The 22,485-nt window shown below is 42.6% G+C and overlaps 1 protein-coding gene across 1 annotated transcript in view; it reads right to left on the bottom strand.

The window, feature by feature from the left end:
* The window catches only part of polrmt (polymerase (RNA) mitochondrial (DNA directed)), a gene marked incomplete at its 3' end in the record, with an annotated part of 87,959 nt that overhangs the window by 13,192 nt on the left and 52,282 nt on the right, over positions 1-22,485 (bottom strand). Inside the window, exons 15-16 of the mRNA XM_080730285.1 lie at positions 22,025-22,111; positions 17,237-17,350 (exon numbers count right to left, since the gene is read on the bottom strand). Coding sequence (XP_080586411.1) covers positions 17,237-17,350; positions 22,025-22,111 — 201 coding nt within the window. The remainder of the gene's footprint in view (positions 1-17,236; positions 17,351-22,024; positions 22,112-22,485) is intronic.

Below are 22,485 nucleotides of genomic sequence, written 5' to 3'. Positions count from 1 at the left end.
GCCCTACACCCGTGTCCTGTGGAGGTGGTATCTGCATTTGCTACTCTAGGTACTGCAAACAAGCTCAGTTCTGACACAGAAAATAAAATTGAAGCATTTGTTTGCCAGCTACAAATACAATCCCGGTACAAATCTTGTGGATGTTGATGAGCTCAGGTGGAGGTTATTCACAAAGAAACAATTAGAAGCAGAGAAGCTGTAACCTACACAAGGAGCATTACATCAAGCCATTGCCCGTGCCCATTACCAGGCAATGGTATGGTATGAGGAGTCAGGACCACGTACATAACCCACAGATACCACCAGCAATTGAATATGGATGGGAGGCTGAGGGAAATCAACTGGTGCTAGTCACAACACATGATCCCCCAGCTCCAGCCACCATTACCCAACTGAAATCCCATTGCATGTCACATTGTTCTCTCAAACGTGTAACTGCTCTCAGATATGCATGTGTGGGGCAGATGAATAGGTGTGTTGTAATGTAAGCAAGGCACATCTGTTGGGGATTGATGATGATGACAACAAAGATGGAGACCCTTCTATTTAAATGTGTTTACAAAACTTTCTGTAAATATTAGAACAAACAATCAATCTGTGACCATTTCTCATATTGTTCTTTATTTTATATGAGGGATATATATATAGGCCTATATATATTGTAACGTTTTGCAGACTGAGTGAGGCAGTTCGCTCCCAAACCGGGAAGCGAACCCCAGCCCCCCACTCAGCAGACAAGGCAAGCAGCTCGCTTGGCATGGCGAGTTACGGCCCAATCTCTTGCAGGGTCGTAACAACATATATGCAAATTAAGCTAATAATGAAAGGTTAGATATCCTAGTTATGGAAAGAGAATATTTTCTAGACATGCAAACAGACTTACACTGTCTGTAAGATCATCTTTATTAATTAACTTAAAGCAAAGAAATATAGCTATTTCTCGTTTGGGTGTGATTATTACATAATTATTACACAGACAAAGGGTTGCATGATTTATTTTTAGGATGATGATAATTGATGACTTGTAAACATACATCTTAGAGTTTGTGAGAAGCTTTCAAAGTTGACTAAAAATTAAAAAATGCAGCAATTTACTTATTTTCACCCTTTTTTGAATAATGTATGATAATTAGGAAAGGTTGTATGACTTCACAATGGTAACAGATGAATTTCTGGACCTCACAAACATGGACTTAGACTCTTAGATCACCTTTATAAGTTACCTAGAAGCAAAGTTATTGCCATTTCCTGTTTTGGGCAATGAATTGGCTAATTATGCTAATTACACATGCTAAACCCCAAAATAAAAATTGGAGACATGTTTTTTTGGCATTCTGAGAACCCCAAGAATCAAGATATACATGTCTCCAAAAATTAACATTCCAAAATTACGGAAATTGATAGGCTCCTCTACTATTAGTGCAAAGCCATACTGTACCTACTACCTACCGATCCATTACAATAATACACGCAGCATAATACGCCCAAAGCCATATCCAAACTATAACAATTTAACTGATAATCAGTAAGAGTTTTTATTTTGAGCACAGTAGTGACAAATTAATAGCTTTCTCAGTATGTTTTTCTCTTTAGCAAAGTTACAAAGTGTTCCCTTTTTTAAGCACAGTACAAAGTAAGTTTCTTTTTTTTTTGTTAGCACATTTTATTTTAATAGCTGTGCATTGTGCAAATGCAGGCTTTTCTCAGTACAAGTTTTTAGATTGTCCTCATGCCTTTACTAGGTCTGACTTTATCTACCCTCCATGTGACCGGCAAGGATTTCAGCCACTCCTGGAAGTTCTCGAGGCAGCTCTTAACTCAAGCCTAGTGGGTTTAGGAAACACGCGTCGCCTTGGGTTCGATTCCGGCCGTGGACGCTGTGGGCGTGTTCTTTCCTCCGTGCCATCAGTGCCCATACCAGGGGCGTCAATTGGGTATGGCAGGAGTATGCGACTGCATACCCTGGGTCCAGGGGGGAAAATAAAAGTTATACTTTTAAATATAAATCCATGAATGTCTCTCTGTCTATCTGCGCTGGTTATTATGTTGTTAAATTACAGAAAAATAACTACAAATGCAATATTTTACAAAATGGTCACTTGACATAATGGTTATTCCCAGGTCAGCTGCACAGCAGCACAGGTGCCATTCATTATTGTTAATTGTGGCACGTTTACTAACATGCCAACTTTGCCAAGTTTAGCTGCACTTGAACAACCGTTCCAGGCTGCCATATCCAGCCCAAGAAACCATAGAAACGGGGGAAAATTTGAATGTACTTCTTCAAATAAATGTACTATATCATGCCTGTTGCTAAGGTATGGCAACAAGACTGGTGTCGACACCAGTCATGTTGCCATACCTTAGCTTTTTCTCAACTGACGCCACTGGCCCATACCCTAGGTGGTGTTGGCAAAAGGGCCTTTCTGTGTGGAGTTTGCATGTTCTCCCCGTGTCTCCTACCCTCACAAAAAACATGCAGTAATCCTGGTCTGTACTGCCTCCCCCTGGTCAAATAGTCAGCCTGTCTTCTTACCATTGATAAAAACTGCCACCCTGTCACCAACCCAGGGAGAGGAGTCCAGACTACTATTATCTGGAGCGATAGTCCAGTAGTCTCCTATCCGCTTTTCTGCTCCTCATCCAAGTCAACTCATAACATTATACTGTTTACCTTGTATTCTGTTGCCGTATTTATTGCTATATTTATTTTAACGTATTTGAGTGTCCAACTGTCCATCGCCCTGCCCATTGTTGAGTCCAGCAGAGTTGGCCTCAGTGAGGAAGTTCAGTGGTTCTCACAGCTATATACTGTAGGTATATTCACGTTATTCCTGGCCCTCTCTATGGAGGCTGCCATTTTCTTTTACAGAGGGCAAAACATCTTTTCACTTCCTCCCAAGTAAGGAAGTGACAGGGAATTGTCTGTTGCCAGATTTTGCCAAAGAAATAAGCCCAACAGAAGCAACTAGAGTTACTAGACTATACTACTTTACATTTACATTTGAAAATAGCAGATCAGCAAGCTCACAATGTGTCACATTGCGACATATTGTGAGCTTGTATATTTGCTATTTAAAAACTATTGAGGGAAAAAAAAGTATTTCGAATATTTTTGAAACATTTTAACAACATAAATCTGTGTGGCGGTCCCTGGCACCACATATTTTTAGATGCGGGTCTGCGACTGTGGACAAATATGATAATCTGGGGTCCTTGATATGAAAAGATTTGGGAACCACTGGTTTAAAAAAATATTAGAAATTAAGCCCAATAAGCAACTATACATTTTTTTTTTTAAATAAATGAATTGCTTATTATAAGCAGACATGGCAACCCAGGTACATTCAGAGCCCAGAACGCCAACTACTGACACTTTAATGCAAGGACAACAGGAAACCAAATGATGTTTTTCAGGCCAGCTTTTTCAGCCTCCGCCTCTTTCAGGATATGAACAGGAAGCCGGGGGCGGGGCCAGGAATAACGTGAATAGGTCACATCCGCCTGTATATGCTTTATCTTGATGCTTTTGGGCTTGTTTTTGTACACCTGGTCGCTTGTTTCTCTTGCAAAAACTGGCAACACTGCTCTAACTCCCTGCAGTCCCAGCGACTCCTCTAAACACAGAATGAAAAACTATCATTTTGATTTCAAGGACCTTGTAACCTTCTATAATAATTATTTTGCACCCTCATTTGAGCCTTTTACTGTACTTCCATCTCTGTGAGAGTTCTTTGTTGTGAACCTCTTTACAGAGGTTACTGTGCCCTGATGTTGCATGCTTGGCCTCTTGGGGTGGGGGGACGACAACACACGTTTCAGGGAAACAACTACAATATGGCTGTGTCCCTGTGATAACCCATTATATTTCCTCGCATGAAGGTGTTGCAACCGGGAGGCAAAATATCCGCTGCCGAAAATGAAGCTAATGCGGGAATGTGGTTTTATTACCGTAGTTTTTCGGTCGCTAGTTTAACCCATTAAGTTAAGACCTGAGGCAGATTCTAAAAAAGCCTTTTAAATCAGTAGTTTTCTGTGCCAAGGACATACAGGACTGTATGTATTTGGCTGTGGACCTTCATCTGCATTAGATTGGGGCGACCATAGCTGAATGGTTAGGGAGCTCGCCTAGGGAACCAGAGCCCCTGGTTGTCGCAGGTACGATTCCAGGCCAGGCCAACAAAGTGTCGATTTCCAACCAGAAATCCAAGTTGGCGGATCTGATTTAGGTCGTTACTGCTTACCGCATGGGTCTTCAACAGGGGGTCCTCAGAGGGGTCATCAAAATCTTTGAGTGATAGAAAGTTTTTTTTCTCCTTTTTTATATTAACCACTTGAACCCTAGTGTCCATATTCTGAGAACTTTAGCCAAAAATAGCAGATCTACAAGCTCACAACGCGATGTGAGCTTGTAGATCGTCTATTTTCGTCAAAGAGCTTTGGTGTAGAGGGGAAAAAGAGCAAACTAAGTACAGAGTGAAAGGTCAAGTGTATTAAGTATTGACGGTTCAAGTGGTTAAATATCTGAAAACACAAATTGACAAGAATCCAAAATACACTGATGACTGTGCTGTCAAACAATGAAACTATATGGAATCTGGGGGTCCCTGCTTCATCTCTCTCTCAACTAAGGGGTCCTTGGCCTGACGTTGAAGACCCCTGGCTTACCGTATATGGAAATGGTATGTCACCGAAAAATCTCATATACTCATACAAAAAATAATACAAATAACGAAATGAATATTTTAGCTGGCCTCCAGTTCAACTTGCTTGACGGCACATTGAAGGTCAGTGTGTGACGTGTGACAGACACACGATAAAAATATATATAAGCTAGAAGCACCATGTGGTGAAGCTCCATTAGTACTGCCTCATGCAATCTATCTGCATCCCATCCATCACTGACATGAGGACGCCTGCACATCATTCATCTCTCCTTCAACTCCCATTCCATGTCATCAAATACAGGTTATAGACGACGGTAAAGGATAAGCAATGATGTACGCGGCAAGGATGAAAGAAATGCAATGCCTGAATTATACTGTACATACTACATCAAGGGTCTTCAACAGGGGGTCCGGGACCCCTAGTAGGGGGTCCTCAGAGTTACTACAGGGGGGCCATCAAATCTTTGTATGAAAGAAACTCCCCTTTTTATACTAACCACGTGAACTCTAGCATCCACATTCTGATAACTTTAGCCAAAAATAGCAGATCTACAAGCTCACAACGCCTCGCGCCGCGAGGCGTTGTGAGCTTGTAGATCGGCTATTTTCGGCAAAGAGGTTTGGTGTAGAGGGGAAAAAGAGCAGAGTGAAAGGTCAAGTTTATTAAGTATTGACTGTTCATGTGGTTAGATGTTTGAAAACAGACATTAACATGAATCCAAAATAAATTAATGATTGTGCTGTCAAACGATGAATCTATGAAAAGGTTGTCGGGATCCCTCCTTCATCTGTCTCTCAGCTAAGGGGTCCTTGGCCTGAAAACGTTGAAGTACTACATGGTTGCGCGCAGTCCCAAAAATGGCCGATCCACAAGCTCATAAGGCGTGGGGCTGCGACGTGGGGTTGTGAGCTTGTAGATTGGCTATTTTCGGGTGCGCAACACCCGCCCACAAACCACCTGTATAAATCAGCCATAAAAGAAGCCGTCTGCCAGAGTGTAAAGGGGGTCACCACACTGCAACGTATTATCCCCATTCATCATCATAAATCTCCAGCAGATGTGCATGCGGGGGGAATGTGACCTATGAGTTATAACGAGCAAGTCCTTGGCCAGCTCTGTGTGTGTGTCCATAGAGGGGACGGGCCCCTGTGGAGAGAATCACCTGTGAATGACTGTACAGAGGGCACGGGATGAAAACAGCCATCAGTAACCGTGGAAAAAAACGCAGCCGTGACAGCGAGAAGGGAATCCCCATTCATCACATGGTGGCTAATAACAGCCTGTTGAAGAGCATCCGGCCCCGCCCCAGTATCCCCCTTCCTCCGCTGATCTGGGTCACCTAGTCCTGTTCCTAGCCAGTCTCTTCCCCTGGCATTTCTCTCTACAACAATAATAATGTAAATGTATTCGGGCACTCAGACACGCTCGCACAGACACGCACGCACGCAGCGTCTCAACACACTTCTCCTGACCTTTTACAGACTTTCCTTTCTTCCAAACTTTCCTTTTTTTCTCTATTTTTTGACTCCTCTGGGATCTCTCAAATTCAAACCACATTCATTATTTTTACCCTAAAATGCTGCAAGATTTTGCAAGATCAGCATGATACCCCCGGGACATGCTCGCTCCTTTTCTAAAGCACTGGGAGGATTGAGGTGTGTGTGTGTATGTGTTTGTGTGTGTGCGTGCGTGCGTGCGTGTACACATGCGCCAAAACCAACATTTTGGGGACAAAGTCTCCCAGTTAGAACCACCTCATAATGAAGGTACCGCAAACAGCAAAGTAGGCCAATACACAAATTAAGCATTCCATCTGCTGCATACAGTAGCGAGACAGTAGAATGCTACCATAAGTAGAAAGAAGACTTGCTAAAATAGAAACATTGGTTTGAAATAAATGATGCTCTAGAACAGTGTTTCTCAATGTCGATTCCAGGGATTCTGTGGGTTGAAATGAACCCATACAAGTCTGTAACTCTGACAGTGTACAAAATGGAACCAAATGTTCATTAACATTTGGTTCCATTTGTACACTGTCAGAGTTAAGGGGAGACCTTGAAATTTGAAAGCTTGAGAAACACAGAAAAACAAAAGCACAGTTGCTTTGCTATCTAGCATACGTAGATGCCTGATCATCTACGAGCCACTCGCAGTGCATGAAATGAGTTATAGCAACAGTCACGCTGTTCAACTGAAGTTGACAGTAATAAAGTAGTCTGGTCTCTGGAACACAGAGGTTGTTTTACGGCATCCACCTTCTTACAACGGATCAGCACAGGAAAAAAAAATCTGAAATATCTAGCAATTCATTTGTTGCGCTGTACTGTAGGTCAGTGTCCCTTCAAACTGCCTGACTTTTCCTTTAATCTGGTTTGGTGCGGCTACACCTCATTGTGCTGGGAAATCGTCAATTAAAAACCAAGACCCAAGGTCAACTAACCCACTGTCTGCACACAGCAGGGGAAGCAGAGGGAACGCTACTGTATAAGCCCGCAAATCCATCCTTTTGCCTCCCCTCGTGTCATCATCCACCAGGAGAGAGATTTCACTGTAATTTGCCCGGGGGAGGGAGGGGGAGGGGAGGAGAAAAAAACAACAAATAACTAATCTGAGCCGGAGAAAAAGTGACCTCTGATCTGATAAGTATCTTCAAATCCTGTTAGGCAGCCTCGATGATCCATGTTCATGCTCCTCCACTCTGCCTCCCTCATCACTTCTCAGCAGCCGATGGAAAAATAAAACACATTACATAAATGTAGGAAAAGCCCCGCTGATTCTCCAAGCCCGTTTCCCTTGGCTGTGGTTTCGTTAAAGAGCAGGTGGGGACAGTGGGAATCTCGTACCAAGCGCATGAAAGTGGGACGATATAATCAAAATATCCCCAACAACTAACATCCATTATTCTGGGGCAGAACGTTTGCCAAAAATAGCAGATCTACAAGTTCACAACGATCCGCTTCATAACGCATTGTGAGCTTGTACATGTAGATAAAAAAAATCACACCCAATGTGAAGTGAGCGGTGGTTGTGCTTGCATAACGTCTTCAGACTAGGATTTGAGTCTAGGATGTACAGGCTATGCTACACACACACGTTTTGCTATGGCAAAACGCTGAGGAAAAAAGCTACAGACATACGACATATGACATCACTAGACAAACATGATGCTACGTATGCACATTTTGCTATGGCAAAACGCTGAGGAAAAAGGCTACAGACACACGCACAGCCACTCTATTGAGCGGTTTACCACCGCTCAAAAATTATAATAATAATAATAATGGCGATTATCGTCCCATCCCGGCTCACACACTCCTGCACACGAGAAGTCTGATTAACAAACAAAGGCCCACACCTTTGTTCTTTCTCGCTTATTTACTTTAACTTTTTGTTCCTGGAGATTTATCCCCTCTGTCTTGCTACAGTGTGGACTGGGAGATAGAATCTAAAACCCCATTAATAGATAGTCGCGCACTGGTGTCACACTCCGAAAATAGCCGATCTACAAGCTCACAACAAATTGCAGCGCTCCGGTGGAACCAAGTTATAAATCAGGCGTAATCCATCTACACACTGGCACTGGTGACCTTCCTGAATATCTGAGATTTTATCATTACTGTTGATATCAACGCTGCAACCAGATTAGAGAATTATTCTGCAGGATGGGACAGGCTGTACAGGAAACGTAAGCGTAACATGACGGATAACCTACAGTTCTTAGAAAGATATTCGGTAAGGCTGTATACCGTATTAAGGTCAGGTTTATAGTGCATTATACGTGCATTTATAATGCATTATAATCATAAGGCGTAATAAGACTCTTTATAAATGTTTATAATTATGCATAACAACGTATAACAAAGACACTTGATAACTGACGTTAGTTATAATGTGCCGCTGAACTTATAATGCATTATGACCAGCACATATAAACTTCATAAACCTTGTTATAAGTTGTTATTCATAATCTATTTATGTGTTGGAATACCTCATAAGAGCCTAATAATGCATTATACAGTAAATGAGCTTATAACGCATTATAGATCTGTCTTGACAGATATTCTTTCTGCTTTTATACTCCCATATTTAGAACACGTCATGCATGACACGTTCTAAATATGGGAATATATAATGATGCCATTACAGAGGTGACAGTTGTGTATGGTGTGGGTGGGGGTATATTATTTCAATTTCATTTAAATTCATTCACTTATACTGTACCTCCTCCATACATTAATTCATAAAAAAACACGGTCTCAAAGCAGGAGCTCCATACTAATGAGCTGTGCCTTCTTTGCCGAACGCACGTTTGAAGAGAACAGAACGAGGACGGTCGACAGCCCGCTTTAGAAGATGGCGCACAGAACGATTTATCCCTCCAGAGAGGCAGGCAGACAGTTCAGCTCATGTGGCGCCAGCCAGCGTGCCCTCCTATACACCATGAGCACCAGAGACCTGGAGAGACGGACGCCCTCAGGAGAGACCTACCATCTGCCAGCCTCTCTCTCTCTCTCCCAAATACACCTGCTTACAGTATGTGGGGACCAGGGATGGGGCGATAAGCTGTATTATCGTTTATTGTGATAAAAACATTTTTAAATAAAAAACACTCACGATAATCGTATCGTGGAGATTTAATTCATCGTGATATCGTCCTAGGGCATTCACCAAATATTCGAATATTCGAAAATCAGAGTCACTATTCGACGTTGTTCACCAAAGAATATTCGCTTATTTAATTTTTTTTATTGAATTTGTTAATGCTCTATACCAGGGGTTCTCAAATCTTTTTAGGCCGTGAACCCGAAAATAAACATATTTGAACTGGGGACCCCCCACCCTGACAAGCACTTGGAATTGTAGGTATTACATTTAATGTGACTCGGTTCCGCAGATAAATATTGTGAAAATAGCAGATCTACATGCTCACAACGCCTCGCGTTGCGAGGCGTTGTGAGCATGTAGATCGGCTATTTTCACAATGTCCGCCTCTTGCTTACTTAATATTTGACAGTTTGGCCAGTCCTGTTGAATATTCAACTATTCGAATACTTTGAGGTCGAATAATTCGAACACTAAAAATCACTAATCGTGAATGCCCCATATCGTCCTCCGTCATGCACTGGGATCAATTCACCTTTTATTTGCCGAGCTGCATATCCGCTACCAATTAAACCCTCTACAATTTGCAAAAGGTACTTATAATATACATACTTGATACAGTCTTTTTTGCACTCTCTATCAAATTTCTTTGCCAAAAAATAGACGATCTAGCTTGTAGATCTGCAATTTTTTTGGCAAATGTTCCGCCCCCTTGATGATTATCGCGATAATATCGTAAATCGCGATATGACATTTTCATATCGTCCCATCCCTCGTGGGGACTCTCCTCCCTGCAATGCATTCATCCCTCTGCTCTGTGTCATGCTGAAAGAGCAGCCTGCACTCTGGGAATGCATTCTGACAGACCTGCTCATGTCTGGGCCTGGCAGCGCTGAATGCCAGACGCCACGTGCACACGCACGCACGCGCACGCACGCGCACGCACGCACGCACGCACACGCACACACACACACGCACACACACACACACACACACACACGCAGACAGTGACGCAAACACTGACAACGTTCATCTCAATTTATTTCGTGTATGCACACCGAACTTGTACATGCTGCATGTGATCCTGCGTACGTGCCTTGTGCATGCACACACACACACACAAATTCTTAAAGCGATTTCAAAGTTATTTTCCTTTTTTTTATTTTTTTATATTGAGGTGAAATGAATTACCACTTTCATCCAGCAGATGGCAGCGCGGAGCCTATTTGTTACTTGGCTCATAAATCGTCTGTATGAGCCAAGTAAACATACAAACATGGCGGAGAAAGAAAGTGCGGTGTTCTTACAACCACCACCTAAACATTTTAAATCCAAAGTTGACTTTGTGATGACAAGAATCCCCCCCCCCCTCAAAAAAAGAAAATCGAAAAAAATCACAATAATCATGATATTGAATCGCAAATCGCAGAATCGCAATATAATCAAGAATCGTGATATAAATCGAATCGTCAACCTATAGGTATCGAGATCGCATCGAATCGGGAGGAGGAGTGAATCGTCCCGCCCCTAATACACACAGAACTTGTACATGCTGCATGTGATCCTGCGTACGCGCCCACACGCACACACACACACACACACACGCGCGTTATCTAGGAGACGTGCTGGCACACAGGAACGCTATCGGGAAGACGCGCTGCCTGTCAGAGACTGCGTGGTGCTGCAGATCTGTGGCGATGCTGCAGAGCTCCATTACAGTCAGAGCACTCAGTGCTATCGCGGTACACCATCAGAGGTGCACTCCTACACTAGAACCCTATCCACCGCTGCACTTGGACCTGGACCTGCCGGGACATTCCATCCACATGGCCAGGAGAGGGGGGATAGAGCAGGGGTTCCCAAACTTCTTTGTCTCAGGGCACCCCATGAATATTGTTTTAATCCGAGGCACCCCTACGTTATAATTTTATTTATAGAATATCGTCGTTGTCGGGTGGAAACCTTGTATGTCCAAAACCGTTTGTTTTGTATTTATCATCTATAAAATGTACTAAACTAGTGAAAACAGCCGATCTACAAGCACACAACGCCTCGCGATGCGAGGCGTTGTGTGCTTGTAGATCTGCTGTTTTCACTAGTTTTATGCTACAGAGGTTTCTGCCTGACAGTGACGATATTTTAGTAATTATGTTGCGAGGAAAACGTTGAGATAATAGCCATTTTGGTTAGAACTGACTGAAAATAACTTTGTACTTCAAGTTTAAAATGATACTAAATATTTCTTCAAGTGTCCAAATAAATTCCAATCTCACGACACCCCTGGACTGCCGTCGCGGCACCCCAGGGTGCCCCGTCACCCACTTTGAAAACCCCTGTTATAGAGAACCCTGGTGCTCTGGGGCAGTGGTTCCCAAAACTTTTCATGTCAAGGACCCCCAAATTGACACTTATTAGCCCGCGGACCCCCATTTGAAAAGATATGCCAGGGAACCCCCATCAAAGAAGATTTTTACAGCTCTATAGCAGTGATCCTCAACCATTTTAATTTCAAGGACCTCCAGTTTGACATGCATTAGGCTACGGTATTAATGGTATTTCTATCTCTGAGACCCCAATTTATATTGTAAGATCATTGTGACGGCCGAGTCCGTTTGGTTCCATTTGTACACTCTGAGAGTTACATACCCATAAGGGTCTATTTGGTTAACTATCATTTAGCCGGGGACCCCCTGGAACCCCCTCAAGGACCCATGGGCAGGGTTCCCACACATCTTTACCAATTAATTTCCAAAACTTTTCCAGAATATTTAACCCGATTTCCAGGACTATATAACAATAATTCAGCTCAATAACGAGTCGCTTACTCTTATGTGCAATGCCCAAAGACTTGTAGTGTATGGCAGTGGTTCTCAACCTTTTCAGGCCGTGACCCCCGAAATAATCATATGTGAACTGGGGACCCCCACCCTGACGAGCACTAAGATTTAAGGAATTTTGTATAACACTGTTCTATTGTGAAAATAGCAGATCTACATGCTCACAACGCCTCGCGTTGCTATTTTCACAATTTCTGCCTCTAATATTTGACAATTTGGCCAATGTTTAATTTGTCATTTCAGAGGTATTAACAAAATCAATAACCAAAGACGACGCGTGGCTATTTTTTTCCAGGACCTTCCAGGACCCTTGATCAATTCCAAAACATTTCCAATACTGGAAAAATATTTTTCTAATTTCAAAATATTTCCAGGAATTTCATGACCGTGGGAACCCCGCATGGGGGTCCCCGGACCCCACTTTGAGAACCGATGCTCTGTGGTGCCAGTTGACTGAAACACTGTGGACATATAAAACTGACTCTGATGTTTTCTTTTACAGGGGAACAGCCAGAGTAAAAGGTGTTAAGGAAGAGGGAAACAGAGACAGAGAGAGACAGGATGACATGGATGGAAGCACAAGGTTGTACAAAGTGAAAATGATTTTAAACAAAAGCCCCCCACAAAAAAAACAAAAAGTAGAGAAGTCATTGTTAACAGCACAGCACAGCACAGCAGAAGGCAGACAGAAGGCAGCAGACAGACAGTGAAAGAAAGAGAAAGAGAAAAGAAGAGTAACTAAGTAGATATTCTCCCAGAATGGACTAAAAATAACCAGCAAGGGGTAAAGAGAGAGATAGCGGGCAGCGGAGGGGGTGGGGGTTGTCGGTGTCCACACTTTACATCCTGAGGTGTTTTACGGTATCAGCCTTGGGCCTTGACCCGACGACATCTTGCGGCCGGCGACAGAGAAAGTGCTTAAAGATTTATGGCATGTTCCGCCGTTGACATGTACAGCAGCAGGACATGCATTCTACCTGGGAACAGCGTGTTTGTGTCCAGGTGGAAACGCTTGTTGTCAGAGGCGTAATTTCAGAAAGACATAATGGGCGGCAAAGAATAAGTTAGCATAGACCTATTTCTAAAATAGCAAAAATAGTGGATCTGCAAGCTCTCAACGTTGTCGCCAAGAGCTTGTAAATCAACTATTTTCGCTATTTGTTTGGGGGCGAAAAGAGAACGTGTTTGAAAACGTTCGCCTATAAAGACATTCCCAAAATAGGGATTCCACGTTGAAAGTGGCTAATAAATTAATAGTTGCATTACACAATAAAAAGCCTGAAAATCAGGTGAATCTGCTAAAACAATTCAGAGTTGGGGACGAAATATGCATAAAATAACAGAATTGAGGTTAGATGTGAACACTAGGGGATATATTATCAGGGTCTGGCAGTTGCCAGACCCTGATGCCCCAAATGACGGCCCTGCTTTGTTGTGCACCTGACATGCATCTGTGGTCTCCCCGGTGTTCTTTTGAGCCAACAGTCAAAGACAAAACAGCACAGAGCAGCCGCGGCGCTGACCGAGTTCAAGGATGAAACCAATTTAGAGGAGACAGCATGATGAGACTCGGAGCTACTGTAAGCGCAAGCCACACGACCACCGTGATTTATGCTGAACTTCATCTGAAATTCCATTAACCCATTCAGAACGGGTACACATTTTGTGTATCATTATTTCATGCTTTAACTATTGAAAAATAGCAGATCTACAAGCTCACAGCGCGGCACCGAGTGCCGCGCTGCGAGCTTGTAGATCTGCTATTTTTGAAAAATCGTGAACATTTGAATTTTGACCCGATTCTATAAGTGTCTTTTGAATCCTTCTACGTGTTTTTTGAAAAACCTGTGTTTCTATGTCAGCAATCTGGCTTAGCCATCGTCAAAGAAAAGGTCCTTTTCACTTAACTGGGTCTGGAGCTCAGTTAGTCTGTTCTTGAGAGACTACTATGTCAGTGGTTCTCAAACCTTTTCATGTGAAGGACCCCCAAAATGATTTGTATTTGACCACGGACCCCCATCTCAAAATATCTAGTTCCAGGGACCACCCAGAAGCAAAATTTGATTTACAAACGTTCGCTTTGAAAATACATATATTCAAAGATTTGCACACATTTTTCACGACTTTTTCAAAAATAGCAGATCTAAAAATAGCAGCACCGAGTGCCGCGCTGCGAGCTTGTATATCTGCTATTTTTCACTGGTTAAAGCATTCAATAATTCTAGGCCTAAATGGGTTAAATTCCAGTGAAATACAACGGGCAGGAAATCATGCTGTGAAATGATGATGATGCCAATGATTCTGCAGTCAGGGAAATGCCAAGGTTAGGAATAGGGCTAGCCCTGAATACATGACTCTCATATACATGAGAGTCATGCTCGAACTTTAACATGAGGACCAGTGGGTAATCGAGCCCTCAACGGTTTGCGCTAGGAACATCAGATTTCAAAAATAAAGTGCTTACCCAAGCCAACTCTGCTAACGATTTGACGCCGCACAACGTTCATTACACGCCGCTCCCCGGTTGTTGAGTAAAAAGCATTTTTGTCCGAAATTATTTTGTTTTCCATTGGACATCCGGGTCATTTCCTCGCTTACCCCCAAAGTGCGCAACTGCGCCCTCTATCGGCTGTAACTGAATCTAAACACATTGTCTTGTAGTGCACGCCCTGCAGCCGAACATCTTCTCACTTGTTGACTTGACTACTTGAGAGAGACACATGAGCGCAAACACCGGAGGAGAAGGGAAAAGAATCAAGAAGCTAAGAATTATAACAAGTGAAGCTGTGAAAACCTACCTGTTACAGCGAAATACACCTACCAAGCATGTGGGGGCGCTGTGGCACAAGTGAGGCGCAGGTTGGATCATCATTTGGGATAAGCGAGGAAGTCCAATGGAAAACAAAATAATTTCGGACAAAAATGCTTTTTACTCAACAACCGGGGAGCGGCGTGTAATGAACGTTGTGCGGCGTCAAATCGTTAGCAGAGTTGGCTTGGGTAAGCACTTTATTTTTGAAATCTGATGTTCCTAGCGCAAACCGTTGAGGGCTCGATTACCCACTGGTCCTCATGTTAAAGTTCGAGCATGACTCTCATGTATATGAGAGTCATGTATTCAGGGCTAGGAATAGGGCCAAATCTCAACATAATACACTGCAAAAATCCTGAGTGTTAAAGGAGTAGTTCACCCCCAAAATGACTTTTTTTCTATTGATTACCCAATAGACAATAATATTTTTGGGTATTTGTCGCATTCAAACAAATAAAACAATGTATTTTATAATGAATGTACCCCCATTGATTCCGGATTCGGGACCCATCCGGAATCAATGGAGGTACATTTACTATTATCAATTTTTTTGGGGCAAATTTTGCGACAAATACAAAAAAACATATTATTGAACTCAAGTCTCCATGGCGTGAGTAATCAATAGAAAAAAAGTCATTTGAGGTGAACTATTCCTTTAATGTGAGCCACTAATAGACACATGGACAGCGATAGGGCATTGAGGGATGGAGGTGCGTGCGTGTGTGTGTGTGTGTGTGTGTGTGTGTGTGTGTGTGTGTGTGTGTGTGTGTGTGTGTGTGTGTGTGTGTGTGTGTGTGTGTGCGTGTGAGAGAGAGACATAGAGAGAGTCACACTGGTGTGCATGCTGTGAAACTAATTCAGATGTACTGTGGGATTTTGTGACAACCACACACTATTACTGCAATATATATTAATTCATTTTCACGCCTTGGGCACAAAAAGTTTGATGGAGTTTAGAGTTTGGGCAGAGAACAGGCTACTTTCAGATGTCTAGAAGGTGTTCAGTTGAAAAGGAGAGACAGCAAGTGCCGGGAAAATACAGGAATAGAACCTTAGAACAGAAAGGTCAGCCAATAACGTGCAGAATACAAGGAAATGAGAAAAGGCCTATAATTGGCAAAGCCGTCTGTGTTTTCTGACTGATTACGCAAAGAGCTGATTCTAAGGCATTCAGCAGAACGCAACTAAGACAACGCGCAGGCCATCAACTTCACTTCTGACATGTGACATTTATTGTAACAATCTGCGGCGACTGTTAACCTACAGAAATAACACCTGCTTACAGTACATTTCCCCCTTGAAAAGGCCAACGTTTGATTATGTATGAAGTCAGGAGAAAAGCTCCGCAGCGTAAATGAACCGTGAAAAGTGAAGGATCGGTGTCAAGCAATTTCATTCAACGTCTCACAGAGCGACGGCCTCATTTGCCGTTACGCTCTCACCTCAGATGAAACCAAGATTTCAACATACAGTTTCAGTAGGCTCTTGTGACATCAACCGAACCCTCGCCCCCCCACGTACAGTATGTCCCAGGCACGTGCACACATCAAGACATCAAAGGGGGCTTGAGCCCCTGCCCTTTTATCTGTCTGTAAAAAGTGCCCTCTCCAGACCATGAATGCCGTTTTTACTATGGTGAGAGAAATGCAAATGCCCTTTTTCCATGTCATACTTGAAGGCAGCATTCAAGAGAATTGCCTCGTCCAAACTCTCCTGAACTTGAATGCAGCATCTTATGCTCACTGTGTACGCCACATCTCCAGTATTGACTTTTTTATGCTTAGTTTAGTGTGGTATCAAGTACTGAAAACAGCCGACCTCCAAGCTCACAACGCGTCGTTGTGAGCTTGGAGGTCTGCTATTTTCAATATTTCTTTCTATCTTCTTCTCTTTTTTTTTTCTCTGCACATCCCTGGTATGTAGGGCTGTCACGATATGACATTTTACATGACGATTAATTGTCACTGAAATAATTGGCGATTAACGATTTAATTGTGTTTTTGTCGTTGATAATTACATTTCTGTTTGGCTTTTAGGCTTTGAAGTTGCACATGGTAGATATGACACAACCTAAATATACAAAGAAATTACTGACATATTTGACAACTTACTACTTAAAAAATAACTTTGATAGTGGAAATAGCCGATCTACAAGCTCACAGCTTGTAGATCTGCTATTTCCACTATTTCGGACATTTTTCAACATTCACGATTATGACGATTATGACAAAATAATTGCGATAATGTCAAATAATCACGATTAGACGATTATGTAATAATTGTGACAGCCCTACTGGTATGTTCTGATTCTTCTTACCACTTTGTTGCGTTTGCGGTGGTAGGGCTGGATGACGGGCAGCCCCAAGGGCGTCACCCACTCCACTGTGTGGCCCGTCTTGGAGATTAGCCTGGCGCTGTCTGTCAGCCAGTCCTGCAACACAGCGGGTTGAGAGTCAAGGCACAAGGAATGCACTCAGAGCAAAGTACTGTAGGGCCCTTAACTCATAACCTGCCAAAAAAAAAACGTTTTCTATAATAAAAACGTATTTTTTAACTATGGCCTTCCCTGCCAGACGTCTTCTGGACGTCTTTTTTTTTTTAAATAATAAAAAAAAAACGTCATTTTTTTTTTCAAAAAAATCTTTTTGAAAAAAAAGATCTTTTTGAAAAAAAAAAAGTTTTTGGACCTCCAACTATGTACTAGGCATGATCGCGATCGCGAAATTGCATGTTTAACGCCCATACCAACCCCATCTTTCAAACATGGCAGCCATGTTTGTTTGCATTTGAAGAAAACATAAGGGCTGCTTTCTCCTGAATGCCTGAACGGATTTCCAAGCAGATTTTTTTTGTTTGAAAGCTGTGAAAAGCATGCACATGCATAGTGCATGATCTGTGCACGAATGTGTGCACCAGCGTGCATACTATTTTTTTAACCCTTTGTTGGCGAAACGGCAATATAAGAGGTCCCACTTTACATACGGCACCGACTGAGTTAAGACCCATTAAGACCTGGAATTGTTTTATACTTTAGCTGTTGAAAAATAGAAGATATACAAGCTCACAGCGCGGCACCGAGTGCCGCGCTGCGAGCTTGTAGATCTGCTATTTTTGAAAGATCATGAAAATGTGTGCAAATCAATATATCTTTTTTTTTAAAGTGAACATTTGCAACTCAAATATTTTCTTCTGGGGGGGTCCCTGAAACGTAATATTTTGAGACGGGGGGGTCGGGCGGCCAAATGCATATGATTCTAGGGGTCCTTGACATGAAAAAGTTGGAGAAACCACTGACGTAGAAACATGCGCAAAACAACGGTTAAATATGACAAGATCAGAGCAATGGATTTCAAATCATCAGGAAAGTACAGCTGGCTGACGAAGTTGTTCTGCTGTGAAGGATTCCATAAATCAAGCTGTAACGAGGAGCTTGGAAACAACAATTAAGATGCCCCAACTTTCTCTCCAAGGCCTAGAGATGCACGATGTACTGTATTCATCCATCCTGTTCCTATATATAACCTGTTCCAGTATTCCACAGGAGAACAGGTGGTGCACGCTTAGTGTGGAACAGGTGAAGAGCTGTTGCCAACATCGAGAATTAGAGAGCAACAGTGTTGTCGGCATGAGCAAAGTCTCTGACGCATCCGGGAGACCCATTAGTGTCCCACGGGAATTCATGTGCAAGCATGCACCTGCGCACAGGCACGCGCGCGCGCACACGCACACACGCACACGCGCGCGCACAAACACACACGTAAGAAAGGCAAATATGCCCTAGTACAGAAGCCTGCAGGTAGCAGCTTGACCCAGAAACTTTGTATTCTCTTCTACTGTGCATTTGACCACCCCTTCACTCATTTTCCCTTCGAGGGAAACTGAACCCTTGGCCACTTTTGTGCCAATTTTGTGAGTTTGCTGCCATCTAAAGGTTAAAAATCATCTAAAGGGAGGGTGAGCTTAGTACACCATGATGTACAGTAAGCCACACAGCTGCTAGCTGCAGTCAAACTTAATTGACTATATGGTCAATTTGGCATGATCACATTGGCACCGTTATTAATTGTATTAGCTGCAGCTGTGTTCGCTTACAGTTCACACTAGGGGTGTAACGATACATTTTAATAGCGATTCGATACATATCACGATACATGGTTGACGATACGATACATAGACGATATTGGTTCATTCATGGTGATACGAAACGATTCGATTCAATGATTTAAAATCGATATAGTAACTATTTAGCAAAGAAATTACATTTGTGTGAAAGGTGTGGATAGTGCAGGTTTTTAAGGGAAACATGTATTATTATGGATATAAATAAGTAAACACAGTGATTATCTACCAAATACATGGACATTGTATATTGACAAACCTGCACCTTGACATGAACCCAGAGATTACACACATGTATCGATAGATATGGAAAGGAAAAGTAATTAAACCCCTCCTTTTCATTTGTTCTTCTTAAAAATGCTAAATACAATGCACCAGTAGGTAGTATCGATACAATCGATTCTTTGCACTGCCGATTCGATACAATACAAAATAAAACGATACGATTCGATTTTAGCTGTTTTCATTTCGATATACTTCGATTTTTTTAAGTTAAAAACGATATTTCGATACAGTTACTATATCGTTACACCCCTGGTTCACACACAGTGTACTGAGCATTCATTTACTGTTAGAATGGATGTTATGGTGCGGTCAGTCGGTCACAGACGTGCGACTGAAACGGTCTTGTTCCATTCTAAAAGGGAGAGAGAGCTTCCGGCTGTGAAGTGAGATCCCGAGAGAGACCGAATGCTGAGAGATGACAAATGCGGGAGTACGTCACCTACTGATCTCTCACTCACCCCCACAATCCCTAGCAGGACATGACCCATTTAAAAGCAGCGTACGCACACGCACACACACACACACACACACACACACACACACACACACACACACACACACACACACACAACAAAGTAGATTGGGGGGGTGGGGGGCAGGGGTGTCGCACCAAATTGTGGGCCCTGGGTACAAGGATTCACTGCGGGCCCCCCATGAATGTTCTTCATAGGGGGGAGGGGGTTTAACCCATTTAGACTGGGAATGCATTATTACGCATTATTTTGTGCTCTAACTATTGAAAAATAGCAGATATACAAGCTCACAAGCTTGTAGATCTGCTATTTCTTTTAAATCGTGGAAATTTGTTCAAGACTTATATATTTTTGACCGGATTCTATAAATGTCTTCTAAATCCTTCTAAGGTTTTTTGAAAAACCTATATTTTGTCATTGGTGCTCAAACTTTTTCATGTGAAGGACCCTCAAAATGACACTTTTCCCCCCCTTGTGACGCCCCTGGTGGGGGGTATTCTTCATCTCAGCCTGGGCTGTCCCAATACATTCCCCAGAGACATTATATGAGCAGAGTGTGCATGTGTGCGTGTGTGTGTGCGTGTGTGTGCGTGTGTGCGTGTGCGCGCGCGTGCGTGCGTGTGGGGAGGGTCTTCCATCTACCCTGACCACTCTCTTCCTGTGGAGATAATGATCCCCCCCCACAGGTGCACATCCTGAAGGAATCTCATCCTATAAATGGATTCCATGTGATGGAGCTGCCAGGAGCATGGCTAAGTAAACTATCATTAATAAAAGGAGGAAAAACACTCCTGAGTGGCAATTTAACTCTGTACAGTGTACAAATGGATACATGAAAACTGAGGATTTTACTGTGTTTAAATGATCATCACAGTCTATATTTGTTATCGGTTTAGCAGTTGGGCACTTGAGACTATTATGGAAAACAAACACTGTAGCAGTTGGATTGGATCGTCTTATCCAAATTAGTTAAGCGTTCGTTATAATGTCATGTAAGCGCAGTACAGTGCTACGGCACATACAGTAATTAGTTGCTGAATGGGATTTGCTTTTACAATCCGAGTACACACAGCATTTATGACAGGAAATGAATGTCTTAAGTAGAGATGTCATTGTCAACCAATGGCAGGATCAGTTTGTACACACAGTAAAATGCTCATTGTTAATTTATTCGTTTGTAACCAGGACCAGGATGTAACTCAGGGTTTGACAATGCAGGGTTTGACAATGTAGTATTGAAAAATAAGAGAAACCTTTGTTACTTGTTACTGTACGTGTACAAAAGAGACATTATTTTGTTCTGGTTCCTCACACATAGCAGCAGCCACAGCAGCAATACTAATACTACTACAACTAATAATAATAATAAACATGTATGCAAAAGCAAGGAAATGAAAGAAGGAATAATGATGATTGATTTTTGGCTTGCAAAGTACACTGTGATGATGTCATTACGGTGTACTTTGCAAGCCAAACCCCAAAATCAATCCTCCAGTTCTAGGCAACACAGAACAACTCAAAAGGTATATTAATGGCATGGTTCAATGTTGAAAAAGGGTGGTTCTCCCCTTTAAGTCATTTAGTCCATTGTTCCCAAGCTAAAAGTGCTTTGTGCAAGGTTCCTACTCCTAAAATATAATATAAACATCTAATGGCAAATGAGTGTGAGTATCTATGAGTGATGGGGTGTAAGATAGTGGATGTCACAGTGATGGAGGTGTTAGATAGTGGACGTCACAGTTAGGGATGGGTATCGTTCACCTTTGAATCGATACAATACCTTTTTCGACACCTGGAAATCGATACGATACCCTTTTCGATACCATTTTCGATACTTTTTATTTAAGTTTAACTTCAACACGGAAAGAGTGGTGCCTCGCTGCTGCGGTAGAGCAGAGGTGATGATGATGATCACACACAGTGTGGCGGAGCGGAGAGTATAGACGTTGGATAATCATCATAATAATAAACATTATAGGCTATTGTCGGCTATTTTCCACAGTAACGAGTGTAGCCTACTAAAGCAGTCATTAAACTCTCAGTAGCTCAACTGTTACAGATGCGACCGGCCAGGGGTGCGTTCCAGAGTATCGAAACGAGGTATCGTTCGTTTTTATGTGAACCGATACCCGATAGTATCGACGTCATGCGATCGATACCATTAAAAGTATCGCAGACGATACCCATCCCTAGTCACAGTGTGCAGGTATCAAGGCATGCTCTCCCACCTGGATCTCTCTGGTCCCTGTAAACATCTCCTTCAGGCCACTGAACACCTGACGCACCAGGTAATGGGACGCTTCCCACACATACTCCTGGAAAGTGAACACACACACGCACACAGGAACATAAATTGGAATGATTTTGAACAACTGCAGCTTATCTCATCAAGAAAATAATGTGAAGGCTTAGGGTAACCAGTTGTGAATATAATCATGATAATTGTAGCGGCTGGGTATAAATGTATGATGGTTCTTGCAATACTGAGCCAAATGGTCTATCGAGTGGAATATCATTAATACGGTGATACAATCTCTTCCTCAGCAGAAACCTTCTATGTTCAAGCTTCCTCATTGGCCAGCCGGCCCACTGTAATGACTCACAATTAAGCCTGATTCATACTTCGTGGATACTAAGCGATACTGAGCTTGTAGGTCGGCTATTTCCGGCGTGTGACGCCGTCGGTCGT

This window comes from Nannobrachium achirus (genome assembly GCF_963921795.1).
Source record: "Nannobrachium achirus genome assembly, chromosome: 1".
Lineage (NCBI taxonomy): Eukaryota > Metazoa > Chordata > Actinopteri > Myctophiformes > Myctophidae > Nannobrachium > Nannobrachium achirus.
Note: the sequence above shows the minus strand (reverse complement) of the source record. Positions and strands in the feature narration are given on the sequence as shown.